The sequence below is a fragment of the Manis pentadactyla genome, chromosome 2 (assembly GCF_030020395.1).
Source record: "Manis pentadactyla isolate mManPen7 chromosome 2, mManPen7.hap1, whole genome shotgun sequence".
Classification (NCBI taxonomy): Eukaryota; Metazoa; Chordata; class Mammalia; order Pholidota; family Manidae; genus Manis; species Manis pentadactyla.
In genome coordinates this window covers 133,685,089-133,697,345 of record NC_080020.1, presented here as the reverse complement: position 1 = coordinate 133,697,345, position 12,257 = coordinate 133,685,089, and the positions used below count along the sequence as shown (strand labels likewise).

Sequence of the window (12,257 nt, the reverse complement as noted above, 5' to 3'; positions counted from 1 at the left end):
CATCCCCTTGCCTCCACGCACAGCCGTTCCCACGAGGGTTTGGCAACCGCGCGTCATCGTCGCGGTCAAGGGCTCCCTGAGGGCCCTCCTCACCCGGGCACTGGGACAGACAAAGCTCGGCCGGCGGGGCGCTGGGACAGGGCTGTGGCGGTGGCCCACGCTCTGCTCTTTGCGTTTGGCAGCCAGCCGGGGAGATAGCGCCGGGTGTCGGCCTCATCCGGTTAGTCCACCTGGACCCCTCAGTCCAGGACACGGTGGCTCTGGCTAGGGGTGGGGGAGCAGGGAACCCCTCACAGCTCCGGTCTGGAGCTGCCGCTGTCCACACAGCTGTTCCCCCAACCCCCACCCCTTGGCCCTGGGACACTTCCCTAGGGTTGCTCTTTTAGGAGCACCTGTAAGTCGCCGTTGGTTCTGCGGGACCTGAGGACTCTGCAGCTCCTCCCTTCGGGCTGGGGCTTCCCCACGGCAGCCTGCAGCTCCCAGTTCGGAGCGCACGGTCCGCCGCGCAGCCCCTGCCCCAGGCCCCTTCCGTGGACTCCACCGTCCACACTTCCACTTGCCCTCCGTGCCCCGTGCGCCCGGCGGATTCCTCGTCCTAAACTCAGAGCCGAGTTGGCCCCGGAGCCCAGACCCCTGGGAGGGTGGAAAAATGGCCTAAGTGCCTCGGACGCCGAGAAACTCCCCGCAACCCCAGCTGGGAGGCCTGACGCCCTGGGCGGCGCCAAGCCTCGGGGTTTAGGTATTTCCCACGCGGGAGCAGGCTCACCTGCCACGCCCCGACCCCCACCTTCGCCCTCATTCCCCGGGCCGCGTGAGGGAGAAGCTCCCGCCACGGGGCGTTCGGGTTGCTTAGTTATTGCTTCTGGTTCTAACGCGCGCCCATTTCTCGGCTCCGGGGCGAAGCAGCCAGGCGCACTGTCCCCACGGTGCCGAGAAGCCCCTGCTTTGCTCTTAAACTTTCGCTGGGAGCAGCCTCCGGGCTGGGGACCCGCCGCGCGCGCCCGCCCCCTTGCAGCTTCCAGCCCGCCTCGCAGCTGGTCGCCGCCCGCGCCCGCCCTCCGCGCCCGGAAAGCCCCCGCGGCTCCTCCCACCCCGAGGGGCTTTCTCCTCCCTCGGTGACTTTAGTGTGCGAGCGCAGCCGCCTGGCGCTCGTTTCCGCCGGGCTGGGTCGCGCCGAGCTCTGCTTTCCTGCGGCTGCTGAGGACAAGGGGCGGTGACCGTGGTGCGCGCCCCGCGTCCCAGTCTCCCGGCCCGCGCCCCGGCCCCCGGCCCGCGCCCCGGCCGCCAGCATGGTGCTGCTGGCCGGGCCCGGGCCGGAGGGCGGCGGGGCGCGCCGCGTGTCCCCGCAGCCTTCTCTACCCCGGGACACGCCGGCCGGCGAGGATCCCGCTGACTACGAGGAGTACGAGGACTTCTCGCATCTGCCCGACGCCCGCAGCATCGCTTCGGACGACTCCTTCTACCCTCTCGGAGGCGAGGAGGAGCACGGTCCCGGGAGCGCGGAGAGCGTCCCGGAGGGCGTCCCGGTGGCGGTGACCCTCCTGAGCGCCGCCTGCGCCAACGACGTGGGGCTGCTGAGGGCGCTGGTGCGCCAGGGGCCGCGCGTTGAGGAGGTTCGGGAGACTGATCGCAACGGCCGGGTAAGCTGGCCTCCGCGCAGGGTTCGGGTCCCCTCCGTCCTCCCCACCGTGCCCCGTGCTGCCCCGGCCGCGATGATTTTGTCCAGGTCCCGCGGTGACTTTGCCGCTGCGAAAAGCGCCTTCTCCTCGCCCCCTGGGGGTGCGGCGCGTGCGGAGCGGTGGCTGGCCCGGTCCTCCCGGACTCGAGTCGGGGAAGAGTTTGCTCTGCCCGAGGTCACAGCGCCGCGGAGGACGCAGCCAGTCCCGCGTCCCAGGCCCCCCTTGGTGTTTCCCGCCCCCGGGGCCTCCAGTGTCTGAACGCCGGCTGGGGAGCCTGTCGCCGGGCCTCTCAGACTGGGCCCCTCGGACCCGCATCCTTCCTCGCCTGCAGGGTACCCCTTCCGCCCCGGGTCCAGTCGCCCCCTCGGTCCCTTGCACCCCCCCGTGCTCCTTCCCTCCCCCTGTTGGGAGCGGATCGGCTCCTCCCGGCCACCGCTTTTCGGAGTCCCTTCGCGTTCCTGCCACCGCTCCCTCCGCCCCGCTGCGGCCGGGGACTCGCACGGCAACCGGCCGGCGTGGTCGACTCGGCTGTCTGCACGGTCACCGCCGCGAGCCGTTGCCACGAGGGGTCCGCGGCGGCGGGCAGAGTGAGGGCATCCGAAGAGCGGGCATCCACCGGGTGGGGTAGGCGCCCCGGTACCCATGAGTCATAACGCCCCAGAAATGGCTGGAAACATTTAGAAAAGGAAAGAAAAAGTTGGCTTTCGAAGACTTGAGAATGACTGGCTCGCTGACGACCCACCAAGTACTTGGAAGGGAAAACTTCAGAGTTACTATGGTGGCCAAGTTCCAGTGTGTGCTGGGGGGACAAGAGGAAGCCTTCTCACCTGATGGCCACATTCCCCAGGACCCGCGGGATCTACGGCCTCCTCCCAGCACAGATCAGAAATGGCACATGCTTTGGGAGCCCATGGCCGGTAGAAAATATGTGCTTTACTTGGGAGCTCATGGGACCCTGTGGCTTTGGTTTCCCGCAAGGGCAGACTGTTTTCTGGGCTGGACTTAGGTGGGAACCCCCGAGCGTCACTTCCTGCTCCTACACTTAGGCCTCCGACTTGACCCAGCGTTTGACCTTGGGGAAGGGTCTGTGCCTGCTGTGATGTGTCAGGCAGCAGGCTCCTGGAGGCTTGTGGCACAGGGCAGTGCTTGCACCCGGCCCTTCCTCTGCCCTCCCTGGAGGGTCACGGGCTGTGTCTGCATCAGCCTTTCCTAAGGTGAGATTTCCCACACACGTGTTTATATGAGATCTCTCTCCTGAAGCAGGTAACAGCACCTGCTTGACAGGATCAGAAGAACACAGGAGGGGCAGATCTCCCCCCTGCCCTGGGCAGCCTATCCTGTCCAGTGGGCTGGACTGGGCACAGGCAGGGTCTGCCTGGCCATGTCCTGACTCTGAGGCTCCAGTGGGGTTTCATTTTACTATTTTCCATTGGGGGCAAAAAATAACAGTTTGAAAACAGCTGCATGGGAGCCAACATAAGCTTTCCAGGGGGCTTAGGCCTGACTCGCAAGGTTTCTGGGCCACTTTTGAAAGCCCCTCCCCGGGCCCAAAGCAGGGGAGGGCAAAGGATGGGGAAGCAACCTCTAGCCTCTCTACCTTAGTTTCCCCATAAAATAGGGCTCAGGAGAGCTCGTGCCTCCTGGGGTTGGGAGCACTCTGACATGGCGCCTGTTGACATCTCCTGTTTCTCACCCACATGACTTCTCTTTGCTTGCAAGAGTGCATCCTCCAGCATTTTGTTGTCTTCTGCTAGTCAAAACAGTTTTTCTCCTCGTTTTTCCCCTTGATTACAGAGTCTCTCTTTGCTTCTCTGCTTAGGGTCTCCCCCTCTGCTCCCCACCAGTCATGATGGAGAAATGGCACACAGCCAGTGAACTGTAGGACCCCTGGGCTCTTTGGTCTTCAGAGGAGAAGGAGCAAGGCCTGTGTTCTGTGCTCTGAGAGGGGGAAGACAAGAGCTTATGTTCTTCCCAGGGGCTTCTAGATGCTGTTGATCAAACAGCTCTGATCAACCAAGACCAAAGTGTTGTGAAGTGTGAATGTATGAATGTATGACACGGGGGCAAGTGGAACAGTGAGTCATTGCATATGTGCTTACTGCAGACCTACTGTGTGCAAGGCAATGCGTTGGTACTGGAGGAGACTCCAAGGTAAACCAAACAGTTCCTACCTTTGAGTCTTAGCCTTTTAGTTGAGGAGAGAACTCAGTAATAGTACCTGGTGCTTATGAGTAATAGTACTTGGTGCTTAGAGAGTAATAGTATCTGGTACTTAAGGAGCAGTAGTACCCAGTGCTATGGCCAGAGAAAGGACACGCAAGTGTCTTAAATGCCCAGAGCTAGGACAATCCTGGAAGCCCAGTGAGGGGACACTTTTGGAAGCAGTGGTGGGAGGACATTCTAGTCAGGCAGATGGAACCAAGGGGATGGTGGCAGGTACAGCGTGGTTGGTTGCGGTGTGGCATGGGGGCGGGGTCATGTGGAAGCTAATGCTGGAAAGGCTGACCTGGGCCAGGTGATGAGAGGCTGGCCTGCGTGGCTGGCTAAGAAGGAGGAAAGGCGGAAGCAAACTGATTTCCCGAGCCTCCTAGATGGCCAGGCAGCTTGCCCACTCACTGCCTTTGGGTTCTTGTCTCAGGGAGGTCTTTCCTTGTGATGTCCCCAGCAGCACCTGGAGCTGGGAAAAAGCAATCCACGAGTTCAAGGACCGAGTGAGGTCGGTCATTTGAGAGAGCAAGGACATGTGAGTAAAGATGTAGAGAAGGTACCTAGGGAGAGCACTCCAGGCCGAGGGAGCAGCAAGTGCAAAGGCCCTGAGTCAGGAGCCCTTTGGGCCTGGTCTACACGCCTATCCTGGTTAGTGACAGTAAAAACCTATAGAAAGCGAGGAGCTGTGGTGGAGGAAGGGGCAACTGCATTAACTGAAGAATGAACCGCTCCCAGGTGCTGCCCACAGCCAGCTTCCTAGAAGAGTAATGTTGCTAAAGGCTTTCAAAGGTCATCTGCAGTGTGTTTGTTGAGCTGCTGATCTGTGGTCAGTTAAGGCTGCTTCGCCTGACCTGACAGATGTCTCATTCGGTTTGTGTAACTAAGGGTCAGATGTGTTTTGCTCAAGAAAATGTGTCCTTTCCCAGCTCCTGAGATTGGTGAAATCTTGGATGTAGCTCAGCACAAAATTTCCTTCTGAAATATTTATTGCTCTAGAAGGATTGTATAATTTAATATGTAGCATGTAAATATTTATCAAATAATTTAGTAGCATTCAAAGTATGTTTCTGCTGTCTTTTAGATTTATGGTGGTTTTGTTCCTTCTGACTTGGGGACAGGGAAAGCTGCCATAACTCTTTTTCTTTAGTTCTTCTTTTCACACGTTTTCTCCCGGGTTCACCTTTGCTGCCGTGATGGCTCTGGAGGCAGCACAGAAACTGGGGAAGTGTTTGTGCTGTTTACACTGTTGCAGACGGCAGTTTGAATGTCAGACAGCTCTTGAACCAATTGGGCCCAATTATGCTAAAGGTAAAATATTGCACTCCTTTCTCAGTGTCATTTTCCTCCTGTGTGCTTGAATCCTGGGGCCTGACGGTGAAATTCTCCCAACGCCCTCCACCCTTTCGCTCTTTTGGCTCAGCAAAGCCCACAGAATGTGCCGCCATGGGGCATCTCCCTTTACTGTTGAGGGGCTTAACTGTTTTGTGGATTTGTAGTGGTGATTGGGACTTTTATTTTAACAAATACACACAAAAAAGGTTTTGTTTGTTTTTGTTTGCATTTCGAATGTCACCGAAAGATTTATAAACTTTGGAATCACCTTTCCCTAAAGTGAGAAGCAAGTAGTTTGGAATTCATACCTAGCCGTCCTGCCTTTCGCAGGCCTCAGTATTCAGGGACTACCTGTGCTTAGAATGCGCCAGTGACTATGGAAAGTGGGTTCTGGCCTCAGGTCTCTGTAGGTTTGCTGAGGCTGTCAAGCAGTCAGGTAATGGGAGCCAGGCTTCGCTTTTGAGGACGTGTGTTGGTGTGTTAGTTGCAGATTCTGAAGTGTGGGGAAGGGGACAGAGGGAGAGGGAGATCAGCCTGAGGGCCCAAGGGCGGAGCAGAGAAGTGGTCAGCGGAAGTGGGCCTGGATAACCTGAGCTTGTGGCAGGCAGGCTGACAGATGTCTGCCTCTTCCTCTTCCACTGACCTTGGTGGGGGCCGCTTTGGGTCCAGCAGCAGTAGAGAGGCCCATGTGTGTTTGTGGTTTTTAAAGGACTAGTATTATTATTATTATTTTTATAACAGTTTTGGTTTCCAGCAAAACTGAGGGAAAGGTGTGATTTCCCATGTGCTCCCTGCCCCAGCACGGACATAGTATCCCCCATGATCAATATCCCCCAGCTGAATGGTTCATTTATAGCTGACGAACCTACCCTGACACATGATAGTAACCTGAGTCACTAGTTGGCATTAGGTTCACTCTTGGTGGTGTACTTTTGTGGGTTTGGACAAATGTATACTGATGTGTATCAATATCATGAAGTGTTTTTTTTGACGTAAGTGTATCAGTTATCTGTGGCCACACAGTGCTGTATGACAAGTAACAGAAATCTCCTGGGTGTGTACAATAGGAAACACTGTGCTAATGGTGGCCCAGCTCTGCGGTTCTCAGCTGCACTTGGCATTCAGTAGGGGGTGGCTGCAGAAGGCAGGACCGAGAAGGTCTTGGCTGGGGCGGCTCTGCTCCATGTGAGCTCTCTTTCTCCAGCAGGCTGGCCTGGGCTTGTTCCAGGAGGGCAAGCAGAGTGAATAAGGTTCAATGTGATTTCTGCAGAAGCAAGCTACAAGGCCAAGCTTAGATTTACCCTCTTCCATGTGAATTTGCTTTTGTTTGTAAAGGATATTTGTTGTTCATTAACCCTAAACATTTGTCTTAAAAAAAATTTTTTTTAAGGAAAATTTTACCTAGGTACCCAAGTAGAGGGTACCAGGAACCTCCCATCCCAGTCATACCCCATGAACAAGCCTCAGCTCCCAAAGGCCTGTTCTAATGTTGATGGGAAGGGTTATAGTTAATGCCACTTTTTGTGTGTTTGTGTGGATGAAGGTTTCGGAAATTTAGTAGGACTGTCATCATGGGGTTTGGGAGCTAGAAGGGATATTAGAGGTTATTTTTCTCCATCTTTTTGTAGTTGAAGAAAGTTGGGCTCAAAGAAGAGAGTGTCTAGATGCATCGGGAGAGCTGGTTCTAGAATGACCCCAAAGCTGCTCACGATGCTCCTGTTGGCTTGCTGGGGCCTCTCCGAGGGCCTTCTGGGTTTTCCATCGTTGTTGCCTAGCTGTATACACGAAATGGGCCAGCTAGAAATTTGGTGGACTTGGGATAATTTACCATACGATTTATTTTCCATCCTATACTTGCAAGGGAAGACTAAGGTAGAGGTGTTATAAAAACCTAAGTAATAATCAGATATATGAACTCTTTCATAATATCATTTATTCATTTTATACTCATTTCAATATAATATGCAGGCTATTATTCAAAACTATTTTGAGTGCAAACTTCTGGTATATATGGGAATAGTATAGGAACAGCAGTAAATATTATCGAACTAATTATAAGTCACTAACAGGCTAAGCCCTCCTATCAGATCTTTGGGTCAGTAAATCTTTAATGGTTACAGGATTATTTAGATGTTCTCTTTCTTCCTGAGTCCATATGGTAACCTCTATTTTTCTAGGAAACTGTCCCATTTTTTTATAAGTTTTGAAGGGTGATGGTTTGAAGTTTTTAATCGAGTTCTCTTTTTAATCTCTGCTATAACTATTATGTCCTCTTTTCTACATTCTTCTGAATTTATGCTGTTTTCTCTTTCGTGACAAATATTATCAAAAACATCTGTTTTATCGGTCTTTTCAGAGAATCACCTTTTGCTCTGGATCTGTTTCTTTACTAGTTCATAGTCTTCTGCTTTTTTTTGTTATTCCTTCAGATTTATTCTATCTAGAATTTTCTCTCAAAGTATCACCTTTGCTTTCCCCACAAATTATGATACATAGTATTTTATTACTGTTCCATTCTAATTTACATTGATTTCTTCTTCTTTTGATTCAGAAGTTATTAGAACTGCACTTAGATTTTTTAAAACACATGTTTTTAAGTTTTATTAAAATAAATTTTTGAACTGAATTTAGAGAAGATGGTCTGAATGATACTTATTTGAAATTTCTTGAGACTGGCTTTAGAGTCTGTTGGACCAGTAATTCTAAGTCACAACCACATGACAGCCTATAATTTCTCTAAATTAAGTCAAAACAAAATGTAATTCCCTTTAATTAAAAGAAGAAAGATGTAGAGAAGTTGTTCAGATATGTAAAGGAAGAAAATATGTTTCACTCAAGACTACTGGGGAGTAATTCTTCTGGACAGCTTGGTGGAATGATGGAGTGTGTGTGTGTGTGTGTGTGTGTGTGTGTGTGTGTGTGTGTGTGTGTGTGTGTATTTGTATGAGGTCAGATTTTAAGATGAAGTAGTTGTTAAGAATCTTTGATTTCATTCATTGTGCATGTACATATAAGAATTTGGAAGAGACTATTTTTGAATAGTGTTTCTGAATTTGGAAGATGGTTGAAGGTGGATTATATTTATTTCTACTAAGTCAGAGATGATAGAAATTCAGGTTGATGTGAAATCTCAGGTGACAATTGGCTTGGTGGTAAAATTGGATTGGGGTGATGGGATTTGAGAACAATTTCAAAGTAACAGAAACAAATGTATTCTTCCAATGGCATATGTATGTCAGCTCTGAATAAGTTCAGTTCCAAAGAAGGCATGTGAGGGGATGGAGAATCAAGCATTTCTCTCTGGGTTCTGCTTCTGAGGTTTAACTGGCTCTTAAATTAGAGGCCACACCTGGTGGGGGGACATTCCAGCTGCCAGAGGCATGGGCAGCCCTTGGGGAGGTGAGGCTGGTGACTGGGCAGGGCCTCGGTCCTGGGAGGGGCCCAGTAAATCATGCCTAATAAGTTTGTAGTAGCACATTTTCTGAGACAAGGGAAGGTGTATGAAGCTGGTTAAAAAATATACGAATACGAGGGAACTAGGTTGAGTGAAAAAAGTCCATCTCAAAGAATTATATGCTGTCTGATTGCATGTGCGTAGCATTCTTGGAATAATGCAGCTGTTGAGATGGAGAAGAGATTGGAGGTCGCTGGGGTTAGTTTAGGGCTCTGGGGAGAGGAGAGTGGGTGCTGCTCTCACTGGGGAGTAGGAGTGGGCCTGGCATCTAACACACACACACACACACACACACACACACACACACACACACACACACACGGGTGTTTGTGTAGCTGTTGATGCTGGGGAGGAAGGCTGAAGGGGATAACTTCTTGGGGGCCTGTCACTTTAAAAATCAAAAGTTTTATAAAAATGAAAGCAGGCAACCTTTTAAAATGGTTAAGAAGGTAAATTTTATGTTACGTATATTTTACTGCAATAAAAAAAAGGAAAATGAAATGAGGGAGGTTATATATTACCTTTTATCTACAGCCATAACCACCGTGAATAGATTGACTTTTGGAAACTAAGGCAGAATCAGACCTGGTTAACCTGTGGGAATGGGACCCTCTGGGGATATTAGGTTCAATATGTTGCTGCTAACGTGTGGTTCTTGTGTTGGCAGCGCTGGATCACCTGGGAGCTTTTCGCAGATGCAGGATCCCAGCCCCTTCCCCAACCTCCTTGACCAGAGTGTGCCCTCTGAGCAGAACTTCAGGGGGTTGGCACTTGTTTGAAGAGCTCTAGAACTTTTCGTAGCATAGAAAACAAGTTTGGTGGCCAAAGATGGAAGGCTCAGGTTGGTGACATGGCCCTGGACACGTCCTATGATCTTTGATCCTCAGTTTCCTCTAGATCCCCATCTGTAACGTAGGAACACTTGCTGAGGGTACCGTGCACGCCACAGCATAGGCACTCATAAATGGAACTGTTGTTTCTATGGTGAATTCATCTCCAGATGGTTTGCCAGTACCACAGTTTGAAGTGAAGCCAAGGGAAAAAGTGGAAGCAAACATTTAACTAAACTGGAAGAGTCAAGAGAATGGCATGTTGACTTGGTGAGCACCTTTTGTAGTTACACACATTTATTTGTAGATGGTAGCTCTCATGAGAAGTGTTCTTACTTCAGGGAAAGAGGCAGTTGGCACCATGGTGCACATGGGGGAGGAGGGAGCAAAGGAGGTGTGCTGGGTCACTTCTTGGTGCATCTTGGGAGCACCTTTGATTACAGGTGGGTGGAGGCCGAGCAGCTGCCCGGGGAAGTAGCCCAAAGCAGTCAGCTTGGTGGAGGAAGAGGAAGGTCCAGCCTCATGAGTGATGAGGAAAGGGAACATTTTGAGGAGGGGAAGGAACGATGGCCAGTGTGCCTGGGATCGCTACAAGCTTTATTGCTTCAGCATTTTCCTTGAGTGCAGGGATGTGCAGAAAGCCCAGGAGTTGGGGTGCTGGCCCATCCCGGGCCTTGCAGGGGCTGATGCTGCCCTGGTGCTCTGTGGTAAATGAGCAGCTGCAATGGGTTCCTGAAGTCTTCCATTTCTACACCTCTTTGCCATCGTCCGCCAGGCATGCCAAAGGGCCTGGCCCTCCCAGACCCCATGCAGAGGATTGGTCTGTATCACTTTGTTCCAGACCATCCAGCTTTTGTATTTGAAACTGTGAGGGACAATAGTCATGTGCTAAAAAATACAGCAGTGGCGTAGCTCCTAGGTCAGTGTGCTGGCTTTTTTATTTGGTGTTAGATAATGGTTGTGTTTCTAGGAAACGAATTCCATCTACAGCAGCTCCGGGCTATGTGGGCTCAGCTGAGGAGACTTTGAAGCCAGGTTGCTGCCCCGTAGAGTCCTTTTGTTACTAGGATACAGGCGTCCCTGCTGCTGCTATGCCTCAGAGCATCCAGATCTTGGGGGGGACCTGTTTCATCCACGTGAAAAGGGACATGAAAGGCGCCTCAGAGCAGGGGAAGGAGTGACTCTGGCACATCTTGTCACCTGCACGTCCTCTGCTGAAGGGTGGGCTGGAGCAGGCTCACCCTCCATGTGCTGTGGTGCGTGGGGAGGCTGCTTTTAGCAGGCACATGGTGGCCCTGGAGGGTGATCAGTTCACCCTGGCCTCCCCAGGATTCTTGGATTTTGGCACTGAAAGTCCCTCACCCTGGGAAACCCCTGTGCACCCAGCAAACTGGGTGGGTTGGTTACTGTACCTATGAAGAAGCCCTCCTGCATTGTGGCCACATTCAAAGCGAGACCCAGAAGAAGCTGAAAGGCCTGCTGACGACCCTGGAGTGCCTCCTGTAGCAATAGCTGGAAATCCTACTGGGAAGGAAAGTTTCCAAGTTGAGTTATGTTTTCTTGGTCAGGGAGGCAGGTATCCAGTGGGAGAGGGCATTTTCGTAAACTTAGTCTCTTGGACTGGGCTCTTTTATCACACCAGAAGGCTGTCACCCGGGTGGGACACAGGACAGATGGATATTCCTGGGGGGCTTTTGGGAGGCAGTAGTGCCCTTGACAAGGGAGGACCTTTTGGGGAGGGTCTGGAGTGGGGAACTAAGTCTCTACTGCCGTACATGCAAAGTAGAATAAATACATTTCTCTAAACTATTCAGTTATTCAAAATGCACCTGGGAATCTGTGGTGAAATTGTTTTTAATAGAAATAATAATTTAAAAATTTTCTTTGGTGTAAACAAATCTAAATCTACTGGGTTTGTTGAGGATGAGGCACAAGTGCATTCAACTCTAAAAAAAGAAAAATTACCTTATCTCATTTGATACAGGCAGTGACTTACAGGGGTTCTACTGATAATTTTAATGAGTCCCAAAATACTTAGGATACTGTTAAATTGCTTTTTAAAATGTCCTGGTGTTAATTCAGTGGAGGGGCCTTTGCACAGTCCTAAGAACTCCTGTCAACCTTTCTGCATCTGGCAGACTCCATTCAATTTGCAAATGGCTTGATTTCCGTATGAGTTTTAGCAAATACATGAGGCTGTTTCCTTAGCAATAATATGGGTACTTTAGAAAGAGGTCTTTGTAAAAAGGTGAAAAAATGGATATTCCTGTAAATTTGCCATTCTGGCTGCTATGACAAAATGCCAAAGCCCTGGTGGCTTGTAAACCACATTTATTTCTCCCAGTTCTAGAGGCCAAGAAGTCCAGGGGTGCTGGCAGATTCTGTGCATCTGGTGAGGGCCTGCTTCCTGGCTCTGGGACAGCTGTCTTCTCCCTGTGGCCTCACGTGGCACAGGGGTTAAGGGGGCTCTGGGTTCTCCTTTATAAGGGCAGGAGTCCCATCAGGGGGCCTACATTGCTTAGGACCTCATCAGCTTCCAAAGGCCCCACCTGCTAAGATCACACTAGGGGTTCGGGTTTCAGCCTATGACTTTTGGCGGACACAAACATTCAGTCTGCAGCAAAACATATCAAATGCTGAAGGAATAAGAAGAAAATAGGTATTTTTAAATATCTTTCCATTTGCAGAAGAGGCATATCATTTTTCAGCATTTGAATAGAATCACATGTGTATGACTCAAAAATTCAAAAACTC

The 12,257-nt window shown here is 51.0% G+C and overlaps 1 protein-coding gene across 2 annotated transcripts in view; it reads left to right on the top strand.

Moving 5' to 3' along the window:
• The first annotated feature begins 1,092 nt into the window (after positions 1 to 1,092).
• The window catches only part of ANKRD33B (ankyrin repeat domain 33B), a 94,121-nt gene continuing 82,956 nt past the window's right edge, over positions 1,093 to 12,257 (top strand). For both annotated transcript variants that reach the window (XM_057496371.1, XM_036896669.2), the window contains exon 1: positions 1,093 to 1,640. In XM_057496371.1, coding sequence (XP_057352354.1) covers positions 1,290 to 1,640 — 351 coding nt within the window. In that variant the 5' untranslated portion in view covers positions 1,093 to 1,289. The remainder of the gene's footprint in view (positions 1,641 to 12,257) is intronic.